This window comes from Phoenix dactylifera, chromosome 5 (assembly GCF_051530095.1).
Source record: "Phoenix dactylifera cultivar Ajwa chromosome 5, Ajwa_hap1_PhDact_Kaust_v1.1, whole genome shotgun sequence".
NCBI classification, from domain to species: Eukaryota; Viridiplantae; Streptophyta; class Magnoliopsida; order Arecales; family Arecaceae; genus Phoenix; species Phoenix dactylifera.
Genome location: NC_143194.1, coordinates 20,938,891 through 20,966,381, shown reverse-complemented (window position 1 = coordinate 20,966,381; position 27,491 = coordinate 20,938,891). Strand labels below are relative to the sequence as shown.

Sequence of the window (27,491 nt, the reverse complement as noted above, 5' to 3'; positions counted from 1 at the left end):
GGATCTTGCATATTGCTGGAATCTTGCTCACAATGATGTCCAAGAGACTATATGCTAACTTTCTTAAATCTGTTTACTTATCATAAAGGATTTCATGGTTAGAATGTTTGTCTACGTTTATGATCTCCAAATATCAATTGCAGGCGAATACAATGGGTTGTTGTATATGTTTTTTCTCTAGCCTACAAATTGCTCGTATTAAGACTCTTGGCACTCTGCCACCTATAGCAAATTAATCACCTGATTAAAAAGTTTTTGCAGATCTTCATACCTATCTGTTCATTATGTTCCATTTATTTCTATTTACCTTGATCCAAGAACCTAGAAACAATACCCTGACCACATCAAATATAAATGTGGTGATACTGAAGTTATAGAAACTTATATGGAAGATTAAAGTTGAGTTCTACAAAAAAAAAATTGAAGCTTCCTTATCAGTCTAAAGTGTTAAGTTCCATGGTGTTCAAAAGAAATCTAGCTTGAGAACCTCTCAAAATATTGAGATGACAAAACCACTTTGCATGTGTGCTTGTATGCAACCATGTAATTGTCTTACAATAATAGTGCAAACATTTGTTTAAGACGTCCGCAATTTTAGTTTCAAACAGTTTTGACACCATCTAAAGGCAACTCGATAACTTGTGTCTCTGTACTTGGAAAATGAGAAGTTCATGTTTTTAAAAGTTGTTTCTGTCTTCCCACCTCTCAAATGCTTTAGGGGAAAAAAGACAAAAAAGCAAGTTGAGTGCAACATTAGGACAGTGTCTTTGAGTGCAACCATGCATTTATTCGAATTCTTATCAGTAGATAAACATGCATCGACTTGCTGCCGCATCGATATGTATTGGCCCATATCAATTGTGCCATGGTCATCTGCAGCAATACACCGTGATAAAGGTCAAAAAATATAGAATGCAGATTAATTTTTTCGAATTTACCTGATAAAGATTATTTGTTAATGGCAAGTTTTGATATTTCCTACATTATCTTTTGATCTTCTTGACTTTGCTTTTTGTCTATTTAAATACATTATTGCTGATTTGAGTGTTCGGTTTTTTTTTAACCATCAAAAAGTGTGACAGACATGTTCACAAGTTGTGTCTTCCCAACAGCTTTGATCGCTTATGCTAGATATGTTTAGAAGGGTATAAAGTTTGTTTGAGTGTTTAAAATATGCCTAATTGGAACCATTAAATGTAAAATTTCTGTCTCTAATAAATGGGTCTAAGTAAATCTTCACATGGCTTAAAGTGCTGCTTTTAGTAACATTTTTCTGTGCCAGTGACCTGTCAATACTTGCCATGGTTCTGTAATAGGTATTTGCATGTGCTGGTGCAAAATAATATGCAGCTCCATTGAAAGATTCTCTACCATGTTGTACCAGCCGGACCTTGATGACTGAAAGGGAGTCTTGCAATCTGTCACGGCCTTGTTTGATATGGTAACCCTGCTGTCAGTTGACTTAGCAAGTGATGATTGAAAGGAACCTTGATAGAATTTTCTTTTAAGATGTACAGTGTACCCATCAGAATACTACAAAGCAGTATTGCTGTATAATGCCCGACCAGTACTATTTGAAGAAAGTGAAGATTGATGAGGAGCGAAAACTTATAGACATCAGGCTGAAACGAATGGTACTTTTATGCTAATGGTAAAGATGAAATTTAGTTTTAAACTGCACTCTTTTGTTTATGCTGTAATCTGGACATGATTATTATGAGGGAAATGTGGTGAATATTTCCGTTGCTATTAGGCATGAACCAAAAGATAAGCTTATCACTGCTAGATATAAACTGTTATGAGATGATTGAGTTAGATCATCTTTCCAAAATACATTACAATTTGTGCTATATACTCATGTTACCTGCATTTCCTCCTGGAAAGAGAGCAGAAGATGAACAAATGTAACACCAAACTGGAAGGGATAATATTAGAAATAATTCTTGTTACCCTTGTGCTCATATGCGCTGGGAGAGACATCAATCACCTTTATACAACATAATGCAGTATAACAAGATTTCCTAGCTGGTCAAATTAACACCCATGGTTGGTGCATTCAGTGTGACTGGTCATGTAATTTGATAAATTGGTGTATATTCAACTTTGGTTGAATACATAGAGGGGAAAATTAGCACAACATGTTGTTATGCATTTTGCAAAACCTGCACTATCTCTAAGCCTAACGTGCTCCTTCCATGTATCATAAATTGACTTGACCATTATTTTCTTTTTCCCCTCTAAATCATATTGGAATTGTATTAGGACCTCTTAAACATATGTTCTCGTATGTTTACACATAGACATAATATATATGCAAGAAAAGTTGTGTTTCAGCAAATGTTATGGTAGAATTTTGAAAGCTTTCTTCCCTTAAGGAAAGTTTCCATTCATGCCAAATCTTTAAAAATCATTAGTTCAAAAAATTGAATTAAATTCGTCAAGTATGGTATTAAGTGTTAAAGCTTTAGAATAGCTCTCTGTACATTTCTCCTTATTATGTGTATATATATTTTTTTGATGGAAGTATTATAGGTATTCATTGAGTAGCAAAGATTGCTTTACTTTGGGACATGCACACACACAGAGATAGAGAGGCTGCATGTTGTGATGGTTGATGGATAATGAGATAAGCTATGTAACTTCTATATAATGTTATCAATACTGTCAGCAGGGGTAAGGCAATGGCACTTATTCATTTCTATGCTGATTCTAGAGGAGAAGCTATAAATTTAGATACTATTGTAGCAAGTTATCAACTCTGCAAGATGATTTCTTCTCTCAGCGTGAATCAAAAGACTGCTGACTGTGCACTGTTCAATGATCCGCTGTTACTATTAGGGACTTTGCCTCTATAGATAGTAGCCACAGAATGTTAGCATATTGGAATCTGTGATATTTAATCATGGTTAAAATAGTGTAAGGTGCATCACAAGGCTTCTTATTATCCTTGTTTATTCACCAGCAAGGACTGCAAGGTATAGCTTCACAACAAAAGGGATTGCAAGGTAGAGACATTCAAAGGCTCTTGCATATTTCCATGCCTATATTTTATTAATATACATAATGTATGTTTTGGATTGTTTCAGTTAATGTAAATTTATCTGTAGTTTAGGCTCTCTTTTTCAGCTTGTTCGCGACTTAGTTTATCGAGGTTCTCGTGTGAGAATCCTTCTCTTTATTATTTGCTTGAGTGGATGCACTTCCAAGAAAATAACTTGTTATTGCAGCACCTGTCCTTCTGGTGTTCCGCACTGTGAAATACTATCACTTGCCTAAAAGCCTTTTTTAGCTGTAATAATAATTAGCATACTACTCCATGAATTTTGAAATTGTGTGATGCTTGCATGGTAGAGATCCTGGAACTTTGAAATATGGAATTAATGGAATCATAGCTCTTGGCTTTTGCTGTTTGATTCTGTTGGGAGGTTTAGGCTCTGCTGAACATTGGGGTCCAGGTATTGGTGGTGGCTTGATCTTTATTCTGTTGGGAGGTTTAGGCACCCTGTTTGAAACTATTTGCTGTCTGAGTCTTTATTTTGACATCAGCGATAGTAATTTTATAATAAGTTAAATGCTTCCACCATGTATTGCATGGATACATGTATCTGGAAACTGCACCGCATCAGGCATAAAGTTCATGATGGCACCATTACTGACCAAATTTATACATGATTTGAAGATCCTTGAAGTTGGTTCCAGGCTGAATCTTTCTAAGTGCCATTTTTTTGACAGAATTTGATATAATTTAGTGACTCAAATTATCTATTATATCATGATTATCAGTTCTTACTTACAGAATTCCAACTTATTTTTTGTGTCTGTACACATTATCTTTGCTTGCTTTTCCTCACAATATTAAATTTCAATATAATTTAGTGTGATTTTACCCCCTCCCAAGTTTCATGCGGAGCCTGAAACACAAGCTTGTTCTTGGTCCATGCATTATCTCTCGAGTCTCAATGTTCTTCAAATTTATGAACTTGGGTATTTCGTGCCCTATCAAGATAAATATGACCCCATATTGCAGATTATAATTTTCTTCTGCTTTACATTGGTATGATCAAATGCTGTAAATTTTACAGTTAAAAGTTGTAAACATATCTGAAGACACAGCTACTGGATTTTGTATGTCTCTGAGACCATGTCCGAGGCTTCGGGAATTCTTTGGTCTATTCTAAAGTCAGTTTCTTCCACTCTTTATTGTTTTGAGGCTTGGCCTGAGTCATTTACTTGTTCTCCATTTGAATGTGGAGCCGTGTTCAAATTGCTTACAGCCACAGCAACAATAGGTTTTTGGCATGCTGATGGAGAGTGAATTACATGGGGACATCAAACAATTAGGTCAACTCAAATTTATAGCGACAAGGGAGGCAGGTGGGCCACAGTCATCTATGCAACATAAAGAAAGAGGAGAATGATTTGCCTCTTCTTGATTGCCCAACCACTTCTTTGTATATTCTTACAAACATGCACATGAAGAGTCCAATCACAGGCATGCAGTATATTTTAAATCTGAAGACATCAAGAATAAGTAGAGACAGGCCAATTTGTCCATTTGGACACAGTACAATTTTGATGTAGGCCCTGAACTTAGACTAGCATTATCAGCACCTGGAATCAAAATTCCATTCTCTGATTTGGCTGTGAAGGACTGTAACAGATCCAAAGGTTATAATCAGGTCAGTTTGTGCCATGCATCTAAAACATTCTGTTGGATATACGGCATAGCAATCCATGTCATGCATCATAAATTAAAACATGGAAAGTGTCTGTAAGCATATCTTCAAATGTCTTTGAGATTTGTTTCCTAAACAAATGACTGGTGAATGCTCAGTAAGAGGATAAAAGGATATTCTTTAACTTGCCCAGAATTATCAAAACCATTTGAATTGTGATCTGCATGTGTTCCAAGTTACCCAGAACATCAAGGACAGCGAACAGTGTGAATAGTTGATTGTCAGGTCTGCCGTGGGACTTGAAGCTGTCCTTTTGAGGAATGGTCACAAACTAAAGAATCTTGTTTTGACAACCTCATCCGGTGCCCTTGCTGTTCCAATCTGAAGCCCCCATGGAGGCTCTTAGATTTCTAGAGAATCCTTTAAAAGATTACGGTTTCTTGATCAATCTGTCTCTACAGTATTGCATATTGTCATTTTTGTCCGATGGACATACTGATAGCCAGCAGCAATTATACATTATGATAGCTTGGTTGATATCTGATAAAAGGAATGCTTATATGGTTGCAAGGCCCGACAAATATTGTCGTCGTCTTTACGATCTATGTTGTATAATTTATTTTCTTGGAAGTAATTAGTTGTTATAAGCTACTAGTGAGAATCAGATCCTGGAATTAAAGGATGGCATGCAGAGTAATAGTTTGATCCTTAGAAGAAGCTGGAGTGGGTGCAGAAGCAGATTAGGGTATGGAAACAGGGAAGCGAATGTTTCGAAAAGACAAGAAAGGAGGAAGAAAAGAGAATGGAAAAGAAAGAAAAAGAATGAAGAAATGTTTGGAAGAATGGTCAAAGCATGGGTGATTTTTTTTTTTTTTTTGGTGAAAACGGCAATTCATATAGCTCTAAGTTGAGTACATCCAGCCATATCAAAATAAAGTAAAGAGTGCAAGGTGGGAGGAATATCTCCTAACGATGTCCAAATGACCTCTTCGGAGTGCCGAGCGGCAAATGAGGCGACCCAGTCTGCTGCACTGTTCGCCTCCCGAAAAACATGTGAAGCCTGGAAAACGCTCGACTCCTGAGCCAATCTCCGAATCTCACGGATGAGAGGATGATCATCTCCATATCTGTCCACTCCCCGAATCCACTCTATCACCACAGAGGAGTCTCCCTCAGGGCATATGTGCTCAGCACGAAGTACCCGCCTCGCATAGGATATCCCCTCCCAGGCTGCCTGCAGCTCCGCACCGACTACAGTAAATTCCAGCGCGCGGCAGCCGCCGGCTGCTATCAAACTGCCGAGATGGTCCCTGATAACAAAGCCAACTCCTCCTGACACCCCGTCCGCCGACCTACTACTATCAAAATTCACTTTGAGATGACCAAGGGGTGGAGGTACCCAAGAGACTAGGGCAAACCTGGGCGCTGTGACAGCAGAAAGAGTACCCCAGGTGACCTTGGTCATCTCAGAAGAGAAAGTAATAGCAGTGGTAGAAACCTTCCTGGCAAGACGCATGGCTCTGTCCACCACCATCCGCGGGGGTAACCGCCTGCCCTCAAAAATACCCGCGTTCCTGTCCAGCCAGATAGAATGAGCCAAATATGCCCACCGGATCCCGGCCTCAACCGTGCTGGGCCGCCGCATGGCCACTCTCAACCAATGAATCAAATCCTGTGTCGACTCGACTGAATGGGGCAGCAATGTGGGCGATCGGCTCCAAATGCCCCTAGCTCTGGGGCACTGCAAAAGAACATGATCCATCGTCTCCTCAGTCTCCGTACACTCATCACAACACTGAGTGATCCTCACCCCTCACCGTGCTAGTAAGCTCCTGGTCGGTAGGCAACCCCACGTTACCTTCCAGATGAAGAGCGCCACACGCGGGTGAATCCGCATCCTCCAGATCCATCCTCCCTCTATCTGTCGGGCTGGCTCTCGGCTCAATAATGTGTGGATATCCCTGGCTCGCACCTGCGATCGCCCTGTCGGCATCCAGACTAATCTATCCGCCCCTCCCTGAGCAAAAACAGGTAGGGCCAGGATCCTCTCCGCCAACTGCTCCCCGAAAGCCTCCCTAATCAGCTCCACCCTCCAGCGGTCCCCCCCCGGCTCCATCAAGTCACTGACCCTGAGACCGGCTAACCTCGATGTGTCCACTGTAACCGGAAGTCTACTCATAGGCTGCTCCGTCACCCAACGGTCCTCCAACACATCAATAGATCGACCATCACCAATGGCCCATCTAATCGCAGGAAACACCAACCCTGCTCTAGCACAAATCTCCCTCCAGATCGGTGAGTGGCGCCGCCCAGACCGGGCACCCGGCACTAGATCGCCATACTTGGCCCTCATAAGTGAAGACCACATGCCATCAGGCTCCAACACCACTCTAGCAGCGTATCGTGCAGCTAGAACCTCACGCCTCGCCACCAAAGACTGCACACCCAAACCACCATATCTCGTCGGCTGACATACAACCTCCCAAGCCATAAGATGGATACCCCCTCTGCCTCCAGTCCTCCCCCAAATAAAATCCCTGAAGATCTGCTCAATATTCCTAACTGTCGCTACCGGTATAAGAGAGTTAGATAATAGGTAAATCGAGATCGAGGAAAGAACTGACCGTACCAGTATAATCCTGCCCATCATGGAAAGAGAATGTATCTGCCACCCCTCCAACCTATGCCGGATACTGATCTCAAGAGAGGTGCAATGACTGCTACGCAGACGCTGACCAGAGATCGGGACTCCCAAATACCTTAACGTGCCCTCCTGCTCTCCCACCCCCAAAATCTCCAGTATAGCGGTCTTCACATCTGGTTTGGTCTTCGGGCTAAAACAAATTACTGATTTAGATGAATTAACCCGTTGACCAGACATAGAACAATAATCCCGCAAGATCGTCCAAATGATCCCTGCTGCCTGTCTAGTCGCACGGACTAACAGAAGATAATCATCGGCAAATAGTAGATGAGAAATCGGTGAGGCATCCGGCATAGGCCTATAAACCTCCAGCTCCTGGGTGATCACTGCATGCCGCAAGGTCCTGGAAAGCGCATTTGCACATATAATAAACAGTAATGGGGAGAGGGGACAACCCTGACGCAGCCCACCAGAGGACACAAAATACCGTGATGGCATTCCATTTACCAAAATGGCAAAGGAAGGGCCTCTGATACATCCCATGATCCATCTGATCCATGCCTCGGGAAATCCAAACCCCTGCAAGGACTGCTGTACAAAATCACATCTCATCCTATCGTATGCCCTCTCCATGTCAAGCTTGACCCCCATCAGACTCCTCCTGCTCGACGCCCTGCCAAGATCATACATGAACTCCTGGGCAATAAGAACATTATCTGTGATAGTCCGTCCTCCCACAAAAGCCCCCTGCTCCGGACTGATCAATCTCGGAAGTCCAGCTAGTAACTTCGCCGTCGCTTTATACAAGGTAGTACAGAGACTGATCGGGCGAAAGTGACTAGGCTCCAAAGCATCCTGTCGCTTCGGTATCAGAGTGACTAGGGTCCTCTGCCAATCTGTAGACATCACTGCTGTGCTGAAATACTGCTGTATGGCCGCCGTCACCCCCTGACCAACAATCATCCAGTACCTCCGGAAGAATAACGGTGGAAAGCCGTCCGGACCCGGTGCCTTGTCCCCCTCAAGGGACCACATCACCTCCCTAATCTCCCTCTCCGATACCGGCCTAATCAGTGCGACCATATCCTCCTCTGCCACCCGTGCCATTGGCGATATGATACTCCCTGAGCTCCCAGTACCCATCTGCTCAGACTATCTGGCCCTGAAGAAACCCTCCAGCACCCTCCGAATCAAATCTGGATCCTCCACTAACTGCCCATCCTCATCCCTAATTACCCTAATCCTGTTCCGATGCCTCCTGATCACTGCCGACTGGTGGAAAAACCTAGTATTCCGATCCCCCTCCTGGATCCACTGCACCCTCGATTTCTGTCTCCAAAAGATCTCCTGCTGTCTCAAGAGAGAATCATGTAAGGATAGTAGAGATCTAAGCTCCCCCATCTCCTCCTCTGCCAAACTCCCCCCCAAGGCCTCCTGAGCCTGTAATCCGGCAATAGCCTCCTCAGTCTCCTCAATCCTCCTGAAGATATTCCCTACCTCCTCACGGTTCCACCTTCTCAACCTTCTTTTTGTCAGCTCCAACCGGCGAGACACACGATACATAGCATCCCCTCTCACCGGTACATCCCATGCCTCCCTCACAATCTCCCAGGACCGAGGGTAACATGTCCAGAACTTCTCAAATCTAAAAGGGGGATGAAAAGAGACAGCTGCATCAGTACTAACCAGTAAGGGACAGTGGTCGGACGCAATCCTCGGCAAGTGACGAACATGGTAGTCAGAAAAACACTGGGCCCACCCCGCTGTGGCATAGACTCTGTCCAATCTCTCCCAAACCCGGGCCTGCCCCTGCTGATTATTGCACCATGTGAATGTTGGTCCCGAAAATCTCAAGTCTATCAGTCCATTTGACGCTATGAAATCTTGGAACTCACGGATTTCCCTCTTATAAGTGAAGGCCCTCCCCCCCATCTTCTCCTGGGGATCCGTGAAGTCACCTGCCACCAACATGGGATAACCCTGAGTGATAAGCTGAGACGCCTCCACCCACAACCGCCTCCGCACTCTATAATCTGTACTGGCATACACAGCTGCTAGAACCCACGGGCTCCGATTGTCCTCTGATATCACTAAGATGACCTTCTGTTTACAAACATTGAAAACATCAATTTGGTAGTCACCCTGTGCCCAAGTCACTATAATACCTCCCGACAGTCCTTGAGATTCCACTGCATAAAAATCCCAAGACCTCGGTATCGCCGCACGGGCCTTCTGAAGGCTTTGCCCGGAGAGCCGGGTCTCGAACAAAACACAAATTCCAGGTTTGTGCTGTTGCACCAACCTGCGAAAAGCCGGGGCAAAGAAGGGCTTACCTGCACCCCGACAATTCCAAAGGAGGGCTCTCATGGTGCACCTGGTGCGTCGGCACAGCCCACCTCCCCAGGGTCGCTACCGCTTCTAGGTTCCAACTCCAATTCCTTACTACACAGCACAGCTCCTCCCTGCTCCAAGTCACTGTGCATCACACCCTTAGCAGTGGCCAACAGCTGCTGAACAGCTTGATGGTGTGACCCCCTATGCACCTGTGCCATTTGGCACACGGATTCCATCGACATCAAACTAATTTCTTCCCCATTACCAGCACCGCAGTGTGCCTTCTCCTCCAATCTTGGGCCGCAGACCCTGCTTCCCACCAGAGCGTCGAAGGAAAGGGAGCTCCCAGCACCCTTCGTATCACCTTGTTGGTGTACCAAACGGCACGAGTCGTCTTCCTCCCTTTCCACTGAAACCCCCATGGTCATGGATCGTACCACACCGGAATGAGTGACCTCCACCTGTTCACTGGCTTCCCCGGCTCCCACCTGAACTGACGGTCCAGCTACAACTCCCGCCGGCTCACCGGTCACCGCCGCCAGCAGTTCCGCTGCTACCCACGCCGCTTGGGCCAGCCCCTGCTGAGAAGGTATGCTCTCCCCATGCCGTCGGCCCCCTCCTTCCTCCGCATGCCTCATCGTAGTCGTGTCCGCTGCCACAAGGGGTGGCGGCGAACTCTTGCTACGCCGGCGGCCACCTCCGGCCGAGCGGAACCCATCTCCCCGGGGGGGGGGGGGGGGGGGGGAAATCCCGTCTCGGTACTGCATTCGGGCCGGCCACAGATGCCGTCCCGGCTGCCCGATTTGGCCCACGCGTTGGCAGCGCCCGGTGGACCTTAGACGGACTCCGGGCCCTTTTAAGCGGACTTGGGCCCGGCCCAGCCCTTCCCAGATCCACCTGGCCCAACAAGGGCGGCCGAGTCCCCCCACCGAGTCCCCTCACCGAGTCACAACTGGGTTCGTCCGGCTCACCTGGTTGACTCAGGCCTCCGTCCATCTCCACAGACGAGCCGCCTAGAGCTGACTTCTTCGGCGACTTCCGTCTGGCCACCTTGGTTGGCTTTTGCCAACCTTCCAAATCCTGCGGTGAAATGGGCAGTCGTGGCCCCCCATCTCCCTCGCTCGGACTCGCCGCAGACGTCGCCGGAGCCGAGCCTACACTGGTGCTCGCCCCTGTCTGCATCATCTTCCCTTTCCCCCCTTTCGGAGCTCCGATGCCCTCGTTCCAGCTCATGGAGAGCCAAGGGTCGTAGATCAGAGGATCCTCCGCTTCCCTTGACATCTTCCCAGTATCTGGACATCGAGCATTACTACCAGTTTCGGCCTCCATTCCAACCGTCACCGGGGAAGAAAACTCACAAGCCGCCTCCCCATGACCGATTCGGCCGCACCTGTATCAGTAGACGGGTAAATTCTCGTACACAAACTCCTGCAAGATCTTCCTCTCTAATCCCTCCTTAGCTCCCTTCATGAATATTCCCGGCTTTAAAGGAGCTCTTATGTCAAGCTCCACTTTAACCCGTGCAAACCCCCTCTTCCTCCCTTGATCGGTGGCTGCGTCCAAAGCCAAAGGTCTCCCCGCCGTCGCTGCAATCTGGATCAATGTCTCCTTAGCCCAGAAATCCAGCGGCAGCCGTGGGAGGCGGAGCCAAGCTACCACCCGTCCAGCACCACCGGAGCCGGTGATGAAGTTTGGCTTCCACCGTTCCATCGTGAGAAGTTGGCCGGCCACTAAATATGGCCCCCTCACCAGCATGGCCTCCCGATCCTCCTCGCAGGCGAAGCGGACCGCCAAGACGTCGTCAGCCATTGTAACGACCTCGACATTATAGTCCAGGTTCCCCATCCTTCTCAGCCCCCGCCCAACCCACTCCGCCGGAACCTTCCGCCCCACACTTTGCATAAAAACAGAGGTACTCCTCCACTCCTTCCTGGTCATCTCCAACCTCTCCTCAGGGACCTCCAGGACTTCCGTGAAACAAGTCTTCAGGGCTCCCAGCTCCCGCTCCGAGATCTGGTGGCGTGTCCATCGACCTTGATTCGCCGAACCCCTAGCCACCGCCGCCCATGACACACCCTTCGAGTCGGCCCTAAGGGGCTGGCGCCCCAACCCCCCGGACCTCCCATGCGCCCCCGTCTCCCTCTCCTTAGCCCTACTGTCGGCCATCTGAGCCACCCCACACCCGTTTGAGGAAAACCCCCCAAGACCGCACGACTATTGACGCGGCTCTCTCTCACTCCTCTCTCTCAAACTTTTCCTGGGTGATTTTAAAATGAGAGCAGCAACCTAGGCAGAGGTTTCCTGCTATTGAGATATGATTTCATGCATATGGTTTGTTGCCAGACCGCCAACCACCAGATTTAGATGCGGCAATGTAAAGGCTTTGCATTATGGCTCTCCATCATTAAATGAATGCAACTTAAGAACAATTTAGAATTATTTAAACCAATGAAGGATCCACCTCTTTAGTAGCCTGAATTTTTGAACAGCTTAAGTTGTGGTAGCTCTCTACGAACAAAATGCTGGTGGAACCTTTGTGATGGTCCCTCAGAAAGATGGTGAGATTTAACCTAATGAATGAAACCAACCGCACTGATGAGATGCCACACTCTTCCCAGAAGATGCCAAGGAATTAGAATTCAGAGAGGACCATTTTTCACCCATGTTTACAAGAATGTTCTGTTGTAGATATGGAGCAATATATTTATAAGTGAAGGTGTATATTAACTTGCAAGTGAAGTCTGGTGGTGGTTGTACTAAAAACTTGGGATCAACTCCAGCATTTGTTATAGCTTCGAAATCTTAGGGCATTGTGCCTAGGGAAAGATATGTTCCTTTCATATTTATCAATGAATTTTATCTGTCAATATATGAAAGAAAGTTAAAAGAAATATTATAAGAGAACCATCTACTCTTTATGTAATGGGGAGATTAGAGTATAGCATGCTTGTTAGAGTCCACCCTTCCATGAATCACTCCTGCTGCTGTTTCATCCGTTTACGAATGCCATCCTGTAAATGGAGTTGCCTATCCTGGCCGTCCCGGCTAGCGAAGAGAACACGGACTTTAAGCGTATCTAAGCGTCTTTTTTCTGCGACAATATATAGACCCTGAGGTTAGTGCCATGGGGTGAAGTGGAACATGATCGACCTTACATCTAACCAGCATAAAGTCGAACGAGCCCCCAAGTTCTTATTTGAAGATTGGAACCAAAGCCTAGCCATTGTAGCACTGGAATATATAGTGGGTCATCGGATAGCAGCTATTGCTACATGAAGCAAATAATATTTGTTACGCAATCTTTTCATTATTAGATTGTGATCTTTTTTTTCCAAAACGTTGCCATTTGTCAATTTTCTTCATTAGTTTTCTTCATGATGCGGCACACATCATGTGTTTTTTTTTTAATTTAAGGAGAAAAGCGCTTGCTGATTTAATATTATTATTGATATGTTTTGTTGTAGTAATTGAGTGCTAGGAGTTGAGATTTTTGATCCAAAAATTTGTCTGAGGCTGAACCAGGATGATTAACGGGTCTTATTATTTTCATCATAACCGTCGGCAGCGATAACCTTCACAACCGTTCCAACGGGATAACGCCGTTATGTTTTAAAGCCTTGGAATCATTCAGGCAGGAAATTTTTTATTTTTCTTCTTCTCTTTAAATAAAAGAAATATTAGTGGGCAGCCACGTGATCTTCTTTCCTTGGTCTTGGCGTCTTCGTTAGAGAGGGGGGAATAGATTCAGTCAATATTTTTTAGTTCGAGAAGTTTGCCGTGTACCTTGGTTCCTTCTCCATAGATAAAGGCCCACAAAAGCACACATACGGAAAGAGAGAGAGGTTTGGAAAGAATACTAGAGCTCTTCTCTTAAATCTTCCTCGGTGATTTTTTTTTATGCGCAAAATCTAATTTTGATGCGAGAAATGGCGTCAAAACGGGATTTTGGAGCGATCTCTCGACGTGGGCCCTGTTAATTTGATCCGAGTTTTCTCGGGGAAAATCTAGAGGATTCCAATGTTTTAGAAAGCGATTTAGTGTTTTGTTTTGGTTTTTAAAGATCCTTTTTTTTTTGTTTGTTTGGGTGGCGGGGAGGGGGGAAGTAGTGATTTTGGTGCAGCTATATGATTTGTTTCTTCCTTAGAATCGTGTGGTTTGATCTGGATCTTGAGCGGTTTTCTTTTTAGATTGTGTCTTGATTAGTTTGTGTGGGTTATGGTAGAATTCAATGTCTCAAGAGCAAGAATCATGAGAATTTGAGCTGAGGATTCTATTTTCCATTCCTTTTCCAATGGCAGAGGATGATTCGATTGAGCTTAAGTTTAGGCTTTTTGATGGCTCTGACATTGGGCCGGACAAGTATGATCCTTCGACCACCGTGGCATCTCTCAAAGAAGTCATACTGGCTCGGTGGCCTCAAGGTAAGAGCACGATGGCCTTTGTAAATTTTAAGTAGGATTAGATTTTCTTAAAAATTTTCATATGTTGTACACTTATATTGTAGGTAAGATTGGGGTGAGTAAAATTTATGTCAGAGTCCAATGATTTTAATCCTATTAGTTCTAACTTATTCCTTTAATTATAGGCCTTCGAGAAATCTTTTAGGGTCATCTAGCTTGACATATTTGTTTATGCTGCAGATGTTGAGTTATAATTATAGCTTAGGTGCTCGCATGACTTTTTGGTTAGCTGTTCATGACCAATATCTGATGTGAGGTTCGACAGTCATATCTCTTTAGATTCATAGTGACCTGTACTGTAGATTGGTATCAGCATGGCAGTTGCTCGGGTTTCTTCTCACCAAAAATCGCACCTTACCAATGTAATTATATTGTTTTTGAAATATATTGACACTAGTAATGTGGCTTTTAATTTTCTCCCCTCTTCCATTAAATTGATATGGGCTGCACCACCTTGGTGGGATGATGCTTGTATGCAATAATGTTTATATTGTCCATCATGAGTTAAATTGTGATCAGATATGTAATATTGTTATTGGTGCAACTTCCCCTTTGAGTAGATATTTAGCTAACAAAAATAGTCATATCACTGAGCTTGGTTGGATTTGTTTCTCTTGTCCTTATGTGGTTTTCCTGACTTTTATGATTAATACTTCTGAATCTCTGGTTTAAAAAGATCACACACTTGTGCGGTGAGATGGGACAATCCTCATCTTAGATCTCCTGATAATTCTGTTACATCCAGCACTTAATCCACTGGTTTTTAATGACTCTTTTGCAAGAACTCTGACAGAGGCACATGCTTTGATTGGTGCCATCCATCCATTTGATACTCTCCACCATCTTCTCTTGTTCCTCCTGTTCACAGCCATTCTTAGATATCTATGGATTCATTGAACTGTTAAGAGTATGCTGTCTTTAATGCTTAAATCTCGCATTGCCATTTTTTTGAAAAAAAATTTGCATGCCATGTTGCTAACAGCACAAGTACATGACGCAGGAGCTCATCACTGATACTGGACTGATGCACCATAAGAACAGCATACTGTCAAGTATTCCGCTGTTCTATTTAGTTGTAGAGGAAGGAAGTTTTTTTGGACCCAAAATGGTAAAGCAAGGTGTTCAAGTTTTGTAATCCACGTGCTGGCCTTTTTGGTTGTCCAAATTGGAGCATCTATTTAACCCACATAGTGGTCAGATAGGTCCATTGTTTCAGATATCCCTTACAGAGCAAATGATATGAACGATTAACTCTAAGAATTTACTTGATGGGATACAAACCTTCACAAGATAACCACAATTCTTTTTAACGCAAAAACTTTTACCTGATCATTGAAGTTTTGTCTTATGGCTCTACACCATGAGTCTGATACCAAAATGCAATAATCTTGGGCATGCATTTGGATATCTATATCATGGTGCTTCAAGATAGCTTTGTACTCTGCAGAGGGAATAAGCTCAAGCGAATCATATAAAGTAGCTGTGATGGTCCTCAGGTCCGTCATATTGTATGTTCTGCAAATGTGCAAAGTGCTACTCAGCCAAGTACCAACCTTCCATTTCCTCACAATTTGGGATGAAATATTTATCGATTACCACTGTATGAACCTAGGAATCTAGCCACCCTCTTGATATGTACTATTTCTTGAGGAGACGTAGGCTGTTAATCATAATTAACATGATTGCAGCCGTATGAAGAACATCTGTGGTTGTCTATGATTATGCTTTGAGTATATGCCTTCATATTTGTGAATGTGTCAGTTTCCTTCCTGCTGAAATGTTGACTACTTTGGATTTTGTTGCTCATGTTGAAAACTTGGTCTACTGGGAAGGAGAATAGTTCTTGGCTTCCAATGGTTGGCAGATGAAGGTATATAATCAAGATATCCGAGAGAAGAGGATGGTTATTGTGTCGGACAGCATGGTAGCTAAGAGTAAAATCTAAAGAAAGAGAACTCTTGCTGAGATCAGTAAGCTGGAACCGAGTAGTAATTTTGGATCTTCATAAGGTATATCAGTCTTTTAGTTATCGGTTGACTGATAAATGTAAACCCTCAAATATTGTCAGGTTTACATGGAGTGTGTTAATCCAAGGAGACTAGGATTAAGAGATGAACATAGGTTTTCTTGGGGAACCTGAAACTGTTACCTGTCGGATATGGATCAAACAGAAGTCTCCTGGCAGCTAGGCGGATTCAGTAATAAGTACATAGGGCACTGTTTGGAGAATATCAAAAAAAGGAGCTCTTTTTCACACATGTCCTAACCACTATATGGAAAACCAACTGTGATTATTTAACTGCATACGACAAATATGTGGTGCCAAATGCCCATGGCATCATCATGGACAACATTTTCATCACATGCTATTAAGTTATGGATGATGCTACAATCTTACACATCCGTGCTTGCACACCACTTACACAACAAGACAAAAACCTGGACTCCTGATTTCCATCAATGATCTTCCGTTTCATGGGTACATAGTAACTTATTAACTTGCAAAATAATAGACAGTATCTCCATTTATCATATTATCATTGTATCTCACTTTAAAGTAGAAAAATGGGCTGCCATTTCTTATTTAAAAATTTAGTCTCTCTGATCGTCTAGTTGTGATATTGTTATTTGGTTATGTATTTGATGCTTCTGTTACTGAACATTACATTATCAACAGACAAAGAAATTACCCCCAAAACAATAAATGATGTGAAACTCATTAATGCGGGAAAAATATTGGAGAACAACCAGACACTTTCGGAGTCCAGAGTGCCTGTTGGAGAGCTTCCAGGTGGTGTTATCACTATGCATGTTGTTGTGCGGCCTCCCCAACTTGACAAAAATAATGGTATTGTTTTGTTGTTCCTGCAATTTATTGTTTGTTTATTTAAATGCTTCCTGATTGCGCGCGTTCAGATTTCTTATCTATACTGCTTTCAGTTTAGTCATCAATTCAAAATTTCAAATGGTTTTATGATTTATCGTATGTACTGTAGGTTTACCCTTCGTGGAATTTTTAGTTTAGATGGTGTTAGCCTCCTTTGACCATTTGTTTTGTTGAGTTTAAGTAACTTGTTTTAACTGCTAGAGCAAATTTTGTGGAAAAAGAACTTTGAATAGTCTAGTAGAAAATAAGCATTCACATAGATAAATTTTGGAACAATGTTTTGAGGAGGATATTTGCAGAAACCAGATCACTCTACAACTAAGCTAATGCTAGAATAGCAACTGTTCCGCATCCAGTTTATTTGTTATTACTAACTTAACCCAAATTAAACCCACAGCATTCCAAACAGCCAACTTAATTATGTACTCCTAATATAGTAAAGAGCAAGGTCCACCATAATGGTACCAGTCGGCGTACCGGTGGCGGCCCGGACCGGTACATACCGGTCCCGTACCGGTCTGTACCGGTCTCATACCGATTCTCCAACGATAAGCTAGCGGTACCGGATTCCACGCTGATCCGATACGGATCCCAGGCCGGACTGGTACGTACCGATACGGCAGACCATGGTAAAGAGACTAATGATTTAAAAACAAATTCTAATCCAATTGAAATATGAGTATTTTTCACCAGTATGTTAGACCTGAAGCTAGTCATTTTTTGGGAAATAGGTGTTATTAGATCAGGACAATATTTTGGCTTGATGATTATCATTGGGTATGATGTGGGGTGCAATCCAAGGGGGCCTTGGAGGATGATATATGGGTCAATCGTTAGGCCATTTAGTTTCCTGAACTGATGTTGATTTATTGTGTACTAGGACTAGAAATTGTAATTTGACTTGGCAGTGATCGGAAAATTATGACAGTTGTCTAACCTTTTTTCTATTTCATGGACCAATTTTCAAAATTAATATTGATTTCTCAATTGACTATCAAGTATCAAGTGAAGAAAAAGAAAGACTGAAAGAGAATCCCAATTGTCTAAAGAAATGTTAGCAGCATCTGAATCACATCCTTTATGAGAATTGTCACGCCCTCAGCCCGAGATCGCGAGCCGGGGGTCGCGCCAACCGCCGCACACCCGTAGGAAACTCTCCCTACGAACATGCAAGGCATCTAAACCAAACATCTCAATTATATAAATCCAAAATAATTCAGGCATCTTAACCAAATATCTCAAATATATAACTAAAATAATTCAGCTGAAATAAATGCAATCTTATTCCACTGACTGATACAAATTATAAAGTTTCACAGTTCTCAATGCACAGCGGAACAATAAAGATAGAACATTAATTTAAATAAAACCTAATCTAAGATAACTTGTGTCATAATTCTTTTATTCGCTCTCCCATATTGTAAAACCCCGGATCGAGCTAATTCTTCGGATCTGTAAAAACAGTAAGAAATCGTATGATGAGCTAGACAGCCCAGTAAGTAATAAACACCTTAACTAGTCAATTCATATAATAACATAAGATATAAATACAAATTACGATGAATCAACATAATAACATAATCAATTTCTTTTCAAGCACAAATTCATTGAAATCCGTATCTTTCAAATATCCATATACATAATCATAAATCTGATTCGAAACAAATCACATTCATTTCATCAGCTTTTAACTACGACCACACTTATACCCTGCGGCTAGGCCAGAAACAGAACCGCACTTATACCCTGCGGAGTGGGCCAGAATACCGCACTTATACCCTGCGGAGTGGGCCAGAATACCGCACTTATACCCTGCGGAGTGAATACCACACTTATATTCTGTGGTGGGGCCAGAATTGCCAATGCATAACCCCCAATTGGCAGGGTCCAGAACATAGTCAGGCTGAGAGTTCTAAATCTGAGAAACATCAAAATTCTTTCGGTAACATAATACATGTATCATATCCGATCTAAATATGCATATACAATGCAAGAACAGTAAATATAGCAATAGTCCGAAAAATATTATTCCTGTTTACATATCCATTTTTCATTCAAATCATCATCTCGTAAAATTCATAAATCACATATAAATTCATTAACAATTTATTCGATGCAAAAATAATATTATATAAATGAAGAGTCTAGAGAAGGCAGTTCATTACTTACTTTGAACGCGATCCACAGTAAATCCAATTAATCTCACAAATTTCTCGCAGAATCTAATATCCAAAAATCATATTTTTTAAAAAAAAATTAAACACAATATATATTTATAAAACTTAAATTTTAACATTCTCCCAGGGCCGACCCTGCAGAAGTGTCTAGCGCCCCGGGTTCGGGTTCGGATTCGGGTTCATACCCGTAAACCACGCTCTCCCTTTATTTATTTATTTTTTCTTTTCTTTTTCTTGCTTTTCTTTTCTTTTCTTTTCTTTTCTTTTTCTTTTCTTTTTCTTTTCTTTTCTTTCCTTCCCTTCCCTTTTCTTTTTCTTTTCTTTTTTTTTCTTTTTCTTTTTCTTTTCTTTTCTTCTCTTTCCTTCTCTTTTCTTTTTCTTTTTCCTTCTTCTCTTTCTCCCACGAATGGAGGTCGGCGAGCTCGGGAGAGGTCAAGTCGAGGCCGGCGGCGGCCACAGCGGCCGGCTCTCTCTCCTTCTTCCCGCGGAGGAGGTATGGGCACGGGAGAAGAGGAAAAACCCGCACCTTCTCCTTCTTCCCTCTCTTCTTCTTTGTTTCTCCTTCCACTATTCCTTCTCTGTTTTCACTGAACAGAGAAGAGGAACAAGGGATGGGGGTGCTTTTTGGTCCTCAAGGTGACCGCCACTGAGGGCCGGCGGCGCCTGTGGCCGAAGGCATGCCGATTGCCACGGGTGCCTCCCCCTCCTTTTCCTTCTCTCTTCTTCTTTTTTTTTCAAATGGTATAACCAAGAGGTGAAGCTAGGAACCTTACCTCAGCCCCGGCGAAGATCCGGCGGCTTCTTTCCAACGGCAAACAGAGGAGGAAAAGGATCGTCCGTGCTGTGGCTTCTCGGCTCCCTCTCTCTCTCTTTCGGGCGGTTGCACGAGGAAGAAGACCGCCCGAGGAAGGAGGGGACTTGGGGTCTGCCGGCTCTTCTTCGGATGATCTCACAAGAGGCGGAAGAATCCCTAGAAAAACTAGGGAATCCGGCTTCTTCGGCACGTGAGGGCGAAACCTTGGGGCTGGGCCGGTCAAATGGACCGGGCCCAGTTCCAGGGTCTCACATCCTCCCTTCCTTAAAAGAAATTTCGTCTACGAAATTTTCGTACATGTAGTTCAATAGTAGAGAATACTTCTTCCAAATCAAGTCATAACACTCTTCAAATCAAAGTCGTTTTGTCTGACCAATGTCTAATTCCATTCACCACACTTTCTCTGCACACACTGATTTAAACCTCAACATACCCATGTCAAGTCTAGATTTTTTTTTCCTAGAATTACTTGCTTATTGGTACATTTATTATTATATCTTAATCCGTGTGAACACTTTCGAAATTTAAAAGTTCATATTCTTCTTTTGACAATTAATCAAAAATTTTATGTAACTATTTAATCTTTTCTAGCAGTATAATGAGTTGTCTAACAAAGAGCAGTGGGTATGGTTAGACAATAAATAGAAATAAATATTGGCACTAGATTAATACCTGTCGTCAACACATCAGAAGCCTGTGCGTCTTGCTGTGTAAGTGCAAATACTCTTCCTTGAGTCTTTGGCCCCTGGCTTCCTTCCATTGCCTGAGTAGATCTATTCTCGTTTCTTTGTGGGCAGTCTGCAATTTTATGACCTATCTTACCACATCTAAAACAGGCACCGGTGTTCCAATGGCAATCCTTGTCAGCATGAGCCTTACCACATCTGGAACATTTATTGATATTCATCTGCTTAAGGTTGTCACTCGTGGATTTCTTGTTTGAACTTTCGGCGTTTTCATTGCTCTGCCCCTGAAATTCATTTGACCTGTTTTCCTTCTTTTGATTTCTTTCCCTTTCCAACCGTTCATCAATAACTTCCCTTTCAATTATTAAAGCCTTATTTACCACAGCTGCATAGGTAGTCAATTCATAAGGTACCACTTATTTTCTAATTTCAGTCTTTAGTCTCATCTCAAATTTATGTGTTCGATCTAGTTCATCTTCGACTAACTTTGGAACAAATTTGGCTAGCTCGGTAAATTTGGCTTCATATTCTGCAACAGTCATATTTCTTTGCTTTAGGTGAATAAACTCCTGCTCTTTCTGCGTCCTTACACTCCGAGGAAAATACTTATCATAAAATGCTCCTCGAAATCTTTCCCAAGTGAGTGGCTCCCTATCCTGCTCATATTTATGTTCCAACATCCGCCACCAGTTGAATGCCTCACCTTGCAAACAAAATCTTTTCATCATCCTGGCATCTCAAGACAGCAAATGCTTTTTCCATCTCTGTAAGCCAATTGTCCGCTTCCAACGGTTCTGTAGTCCCCTTGAAAGCTGGAGGAGCCAGCCTCTTAAATTCAGCTATACTGCTACGCTGTTCACACTGTTCTCCTCATCCTTGTTGTGGTTGTGTCTGGGACAACTGCGCTTGTTGTTGGAGCAACTGCTGTTGCACCTGTTGTTGCACCTGCTGTTGCATCTGCATAAGGCCCACTATGGTCTGCATAACCTGGCCTAGGCCCGGTTCTTGTTGTCCTGTCTGAGTATCACTAGCAGGATTGACGACTCTCTCCTGCTGAGGGGTGTTACCAACTTGTTGGGGTGTGCTGTCATTTTGCGGGTTGGATGCCTTATTAGTAGCTCTGCGAGTAGTCTTTCTCGTCCGACGTGGAGGCATCCTGACCTATGTCTATCAGATAGCAGCATGCCAATAATAAGCTTACCAGTTCATTACAAGTACATAGAATGGTTGTTACAATCATCATAAAAAGCTAACGTCCCAATGTCCCTAGTGTCTACCCACCTACACTCATGTCATGTCAGATTTTTTTATCTCGTAATTTATCCAATTATGCTCTGATACCATAAAAGTTGTCATGCCCCCGGCCCGAGATCGCGAGCCGGGGGTCGCGCCAACCGCCGCACACCAGTAGGAAACTCTCCCTACGAGCATGCAAGGCATCTAAACCAAACATCTCAATTATATAAATCCAAAATAATTCAGGCATCTTAACCAAATATCTCAAATATATAACTAAAATAATTCAGCTGAAATAAATGCAATCTTATTCCACTGACTGACACAAATTATAAAGTTTCACAGTTCTCAATGCGCAGCGGAACAATAAAGATAGAACATTAATTTAAATAAAACCTAATCTAAGATAACTTGTATCATAATTCTTTTATTCGCTCTCCCATATTGTAAAACTCCGGATCGAGCTAATTCTTCGGATCTGTAAAAACAGTAAGAAATCGTATAATGAGCTAGACAGCCCAGTAAGTAATAAACACCTTAACTAGTCAATTCATATAATAACATAAAATATAAATACAAATTACGATGAATCAACATAATAACATAATCAATTCCTTTTCAAGCACAAATTCATTGAAATCCGTATCTTTCAAATATCCATATAGATAATCATAAATCCGATTCGAAACAAATCACATTCATCTCATCAGCCTTTAACTACGACCACACTTATACCCTGTGGCTAGGCCAGAAACAAAACCGCACTTATATCCTGCGGAGTGGGCCAGAATACCACACTTATACCCTGCGGAGTGGGCCAGAATACCACACTTATACCCTGTGGTAGGGCCAGAATTGCCAATGCATAACCCCCAATTGGCAGGGTTCAGAACATAGTCAGGCTGAGAGTTGTAAATCTGAGGAACATCAAAATTATTTCGGTAACATAATACATGTATTATAATCCGATCTAAATATGCATATACAATGCAAGAACAGTAAATATAGCAATAGTCCAAAAAATATTATTCCAGTTTACATATCCATTTTTCATTCAAATCATCATCTCGTAAAATTCATAAATCACATATAAATTCATTAACAATTTATTCGATGCAAAAATAATATTATATAAATGAAGAGTCTAGAGAAGACAGTTCATTACTTACTTTGAATGCGATCCACAGTAAATCCAATTAATCTCACAAATTTCTCGCAGAACCTAATATCCAAAAATCATATTTTTCTTTTAAAATTCATCACAATATATATTTATAAAACTTAAATTTTAACATTCTCCCAGGGCCGACCCTGCAGAAGTGTCTAGCGCCCCGGGTTCGGGTTCGGATTTGGGTTCATACCCGTAAACCACCCTCTAACTTTATTTATTTATTTATTTTTTCTTTTCTTTTTCTTGCTTTTCTTTTCTTTTCTTTTCTTTTTCTTTTCTTTTCTTTTCTTTTTCTTTTCTTCCTTTTCTTTTTCTTTTCTTTTTTTTTCTTTTTCTTTTTCTTTTCTTTTCTTCTCTTTCCTTCTTCTCTTTCTCCCGCGAATGGAGGTCGGCGAGCTCGGGAGAGGTCAAGTCGAGGCCGGCGGCGGCCACGGTGGCCGGCTCTCTCCTTCTTCCCGCGTAGGAGGTATGGGCATGGGAGAAGAGGAAAAACCCGCACCTTCTCCTTCTTCCCTCTCTTCTTCTTTGTTTCTCCTTCCACTATTCCTTCTCTGTTTTCACTGAACAGAGAAGAGGAACAAGGGATGGGGGTGCTTTTTGGTCCTCAAGGTGGCCGCCACTGAGGGCCGGCGGCGCCTGTGGCAGAAGGCATGCCGATTGCCACGGGTGCCTCCCCCTCCTTTTCCTTCTCTCTTCTTCTTCTTCTTTTTTTTTCAAATGGTATAACCAAAAGGTGAAGCTAGGAACCTTACCTCAGCCCCAGCGAAGATCCGGCGGCTTCTTTCCGGCGGCAAACGGAGGAGGAAAAGGATTGTCCGTGCTGTGGCTTCTCGGCTCCCTCTCTCTTTCGGGCGGCTGCACGAGGAAGAAGACCGCCCAAGGAAGGAGGGGACTTGGGGTCTGCCGGTTCTTCTTCGGATGATCTCCCAAGAGGCGGAAGAATCCCTAGAAAAACTAGGAAATCCGGCTTCTTCGGGAGGCTCCTTCATTCTGGTCGCACGTGAGGGCGAAACCTTGGGGCTGGGCTGGTCAAATGGACCGGGCCCAGTTCCAGGGTCTTACAAGAATAATGTTTGAGCTCAATTATCCGCCCATGCGATCCCCACATGTAAATCAAGTTCCTTGTTGTTGCTTCCTTGCTGTCCTCTTTTCTTTGTTAATCATAGTCTTCTATCATTACTATTATCTGATCTATACTTTTGTAACATCTTTGTAGCAGTTAAAATTTTGAGCATTCAATGATTTCGTGGGGAAAATTCTAGTGGAGGGGGAAAAAGGATCGTTGATTGCTTAAAAATACATAGTCCAGAGCATAAAAAAGAAATTAAACATTAAATTCTAACCACAGAAGAATGTTAATGATGCATACTTAATTGTTAAGTCAAGAGAGTTTGGAGAAGTGATAGAATGATAGTGCTAGTTCCTATCCTGTACGCACCTCTCTCTCTCTCTCTCTGTGTGTGTGTGTGTGTGTGTGTGTATTTTGCTTTTTTTGGGGGTGGAGTGGGGTGGGGGGGCAGGGAACGGGATGTGATGATTTAGCAATTCGTATAATTAGTTTCACACATTCAGGTGTTGAATGTGACATGCATGGTATAGCTAATAAAGGATTCAGAAGAAGAAATGAAAGGGCATAGAATTAATGTCTAAATGTAACATATACCATAAATCACATTAAAAATGGTTCTTTTATCTCTATATGTATGAAGTTGGAGAGACCAACATATTAGGTTACCTTGCGGTGTCATGACATTGTTGCCCAAGGGCTGATCATGTGCCGCATGTACCTCATGAGCCACTATGGTGCATGGTTCCTCCCACAACCTCTGGGCCCTGTACATTGCATTCAGCAAGATGCATGATCAACCTATAGGAGATTATATGCTAATTCTACCATGAAGCGATCCAACTCACACTCACCAAAAAGCCCCTCTGCAGCTGAATTACCATTCCTACTCCAATTGTCTGCTAATGTTTTGTGTTGTTTGGAATGTTTCAGAGACAATATCCTCATGTAGCATGCCCTGGCATTCAGGCATCTAAGTATAGGTGCAAGTGAAACTGTCTTATTAGCTTCCTGAGAGATTGCATCTTATGAGGAATCAGATATTAAATTATCAAGGAGTTACAAACCAACTATTTTAATTCACAAATACTGCTTCCTCAGCATCTCAAGCATAGTAAATTCAAGAATTGGGCACTTGAGCTCTTGACAATAGCACCAGCTGATCTTAGCTTGGAACTTGAAAGTGGACCCACATTAGAATGAGCAAGGACTTCCTTGATTAAGAGATTGGGGTTGATTCAGAAAAAAAAGGTCCAAACTGAGCAAGAGATTGCCACAATTATGAATTTAAAGGACCATCAAATGGTTGAAATGATTGTGATTTAAATGGTTTTCTTCAATCTTCTATTTTTTCTCCATTGCATGATTTCTACAAATTATGAAGATACCATTACTCTCTCCACCCCCCTCCCTGTCTCTCTCATGCAGCTAGTTTGAGTTGCTCAACACAAGAAGTCAAATTCATCACTAGAAACCTAATTTTGGTAAATAGATGACATAAATATGAGGATTGTCTATTCAAAGGTGCTGTCTAAGATGACTTAAATCTGTGATGTAAATTGGAATATTCTGGTCACTATGAATTCCTCTCTGAAGTATTACATGCATTCTCATACTATATTGGTTGAGCAGCGGGTTGATTTTGCTTTCTTACGAGTTACTGTATACTTGAAAGGAAAAACAGCCAATGGTAGCAAAAACAACTAGGGATGGCAGAAAAAAAAAACTACAAGCATTTTTTAAGTTGAGGAAAGATGGAACTTTGCAATGTTCAATGAGACATACAAATTACTCTTCAAAGGTATCGAAAACTAATCGAAACACCCTACCACCACCATCAAGAAGAAGAGGGTAGTTGAAGACAACTAGTCATTCACACTGTTGGAGGGAATATGCACAGTAATAGAGAACTAGAATGGTCAGAAGATCCTTTAAAGCAGCACCTCTAAAGCCAAAAATTTTGCCAAACTGACTTTGAATTGTTCCAGCAGTATATTCTAGTGCTGATAGTCCTGCTTTTTTCCAAGATAAAAAAGTATATATTTCTATTAACTAAACACTTTATCCTTTGGATTATGGCCTTTCTGCACTTCTAGACTAGGTCTCTGTAAATCATGAGGTGTAGCTAATCAACTTCAATAATTTGCCTTTGCTTTCACTTGGAGTTCTGAGTCATAGTTCATAAGCTAGATTTTCTTCTATGGTAGATCATGCATTGGACTTGAATGCTCTTCTAGCTAACAATAGGGCCTAGGGCTTAATGATCTGTGGTTTTAATAACCCCGAGTAATCATTACCTTCTGAAACAAACACACAAACCCATTCATAAATGCTAGCAACATTCTCTTTTCTAACATTACATACACTTCATTTTGTGTACACGATTGCATGCTGATTATTGTAAAACCTTCTGCTCAAAAAAAAATGATGAAAAAAAACCTGTTGTTTTTTCAATATTTCATGAACCTTATTGACCTTGTAGTTTGTACAGAGAAGCAGCTGGGAGATGCACAAAAACAGAGCCGTTGCACGTGTACCATCCTCTGACACCAAAGAATAGCTTGATAAATCTTTTCTAGTCAGCATTTTGACGGTCATGTTTGGTTGAACAAGGCTTGTTGGTTCAGATCAAGTATTTTGACAGTGTTCTCTTAGCTGGCTGTAAAAAATTCTATAAAATATTTCACAATCTTTGCATGGAGCATTGGAAAAAGCATCAAAGTGATAATTGGAGTCTCATTCCTTCTGAATAAAAAATTAGTTCAGTACAAAAATTCAGTTCGAAAGGAACTTGGCCTCAGCAATCAAAAATCGAAGAGCTTAGAGATTTTGATTGCGTTTGTATAAATGAGAGGGGTGATATTGGAAATGTCCAATTATTTGTTGCTTTTATGTGATCATTGTCTGATTGGCGATCTTTCCCCTTTTATCATTTTTCATAATTCAACAAAAACAATCTAAATGAAACAAAATTCCCTGGAAATGATAGAATTACTACTAGTACCTCATTTCAAGAATGCATATCATCAGCTTTCTGCCGTATCGGATGGACCGATTTCAACATTCATCAAAGGAATAGCCAGAGATATGCAGCAAAAGAGAAACCATGAATTTTCTACATTTTGTTGCTGTCTTTTCTCCATTCTCTCCTGTCTGGTTGCTTGGTCTCCTGAAGCAAGCTTCACCAAATTCTTTACCTGAAATACTTCTAGGTTTCCCACTGCTTGGATCTAAATCCCAACTTCACTGGCTTCTCCTTGTATAAGCACGCATATTATGGTCAACAGAATTTCTCTGTTGTTTATGGATATTCAATAAACTTGATTCCTTTTTTTCCTTT

General features: G+C 42.2%; 1 protein-coding gene across 3 annotated transcripts in view; it reads left to right on the top strand.

Annotated features, from left to right (window-relative positions):
- Positions 1 to 13,209: 13,209 nt before the first annotated feature.
- Positions 13,210 to 27,491, top strand: part of LOC103713315 (membrane-anchored ubiquitin-fold protein 3) — a 27,212-nt gene continuing 12,930 nt past the window's right edge. Inside the window, exons 1-3 of one of the 3 annotated variants that reach the window (XM_008800197.6) lie at positions 13,210 to 14,075; positions 16,792 to 16,962; positions 26,634 to 27,129. In XM_008800197.6, the coding sequence (XP_008798419.4) occupies positions 13,946 to 14,075; positions 16,792 to 16,962; positions 26,634 to 26,698 (366 nt within the window). In that variant the 5' untranslated portion in view covers positions 13,210 to 13,945 and the 3' untranslated portion in view covers positions 26,699 to 27,129. Of the gene's footprint in view, positions 14,076 to 16,791; positions 16,963 to 26,633; positions 27,130 to 27,491 lie in introns of those variants that run through there. The other 2 variants (XM_008800198.6, XM_088721800.2) reach the window with 2 other exon arrangements.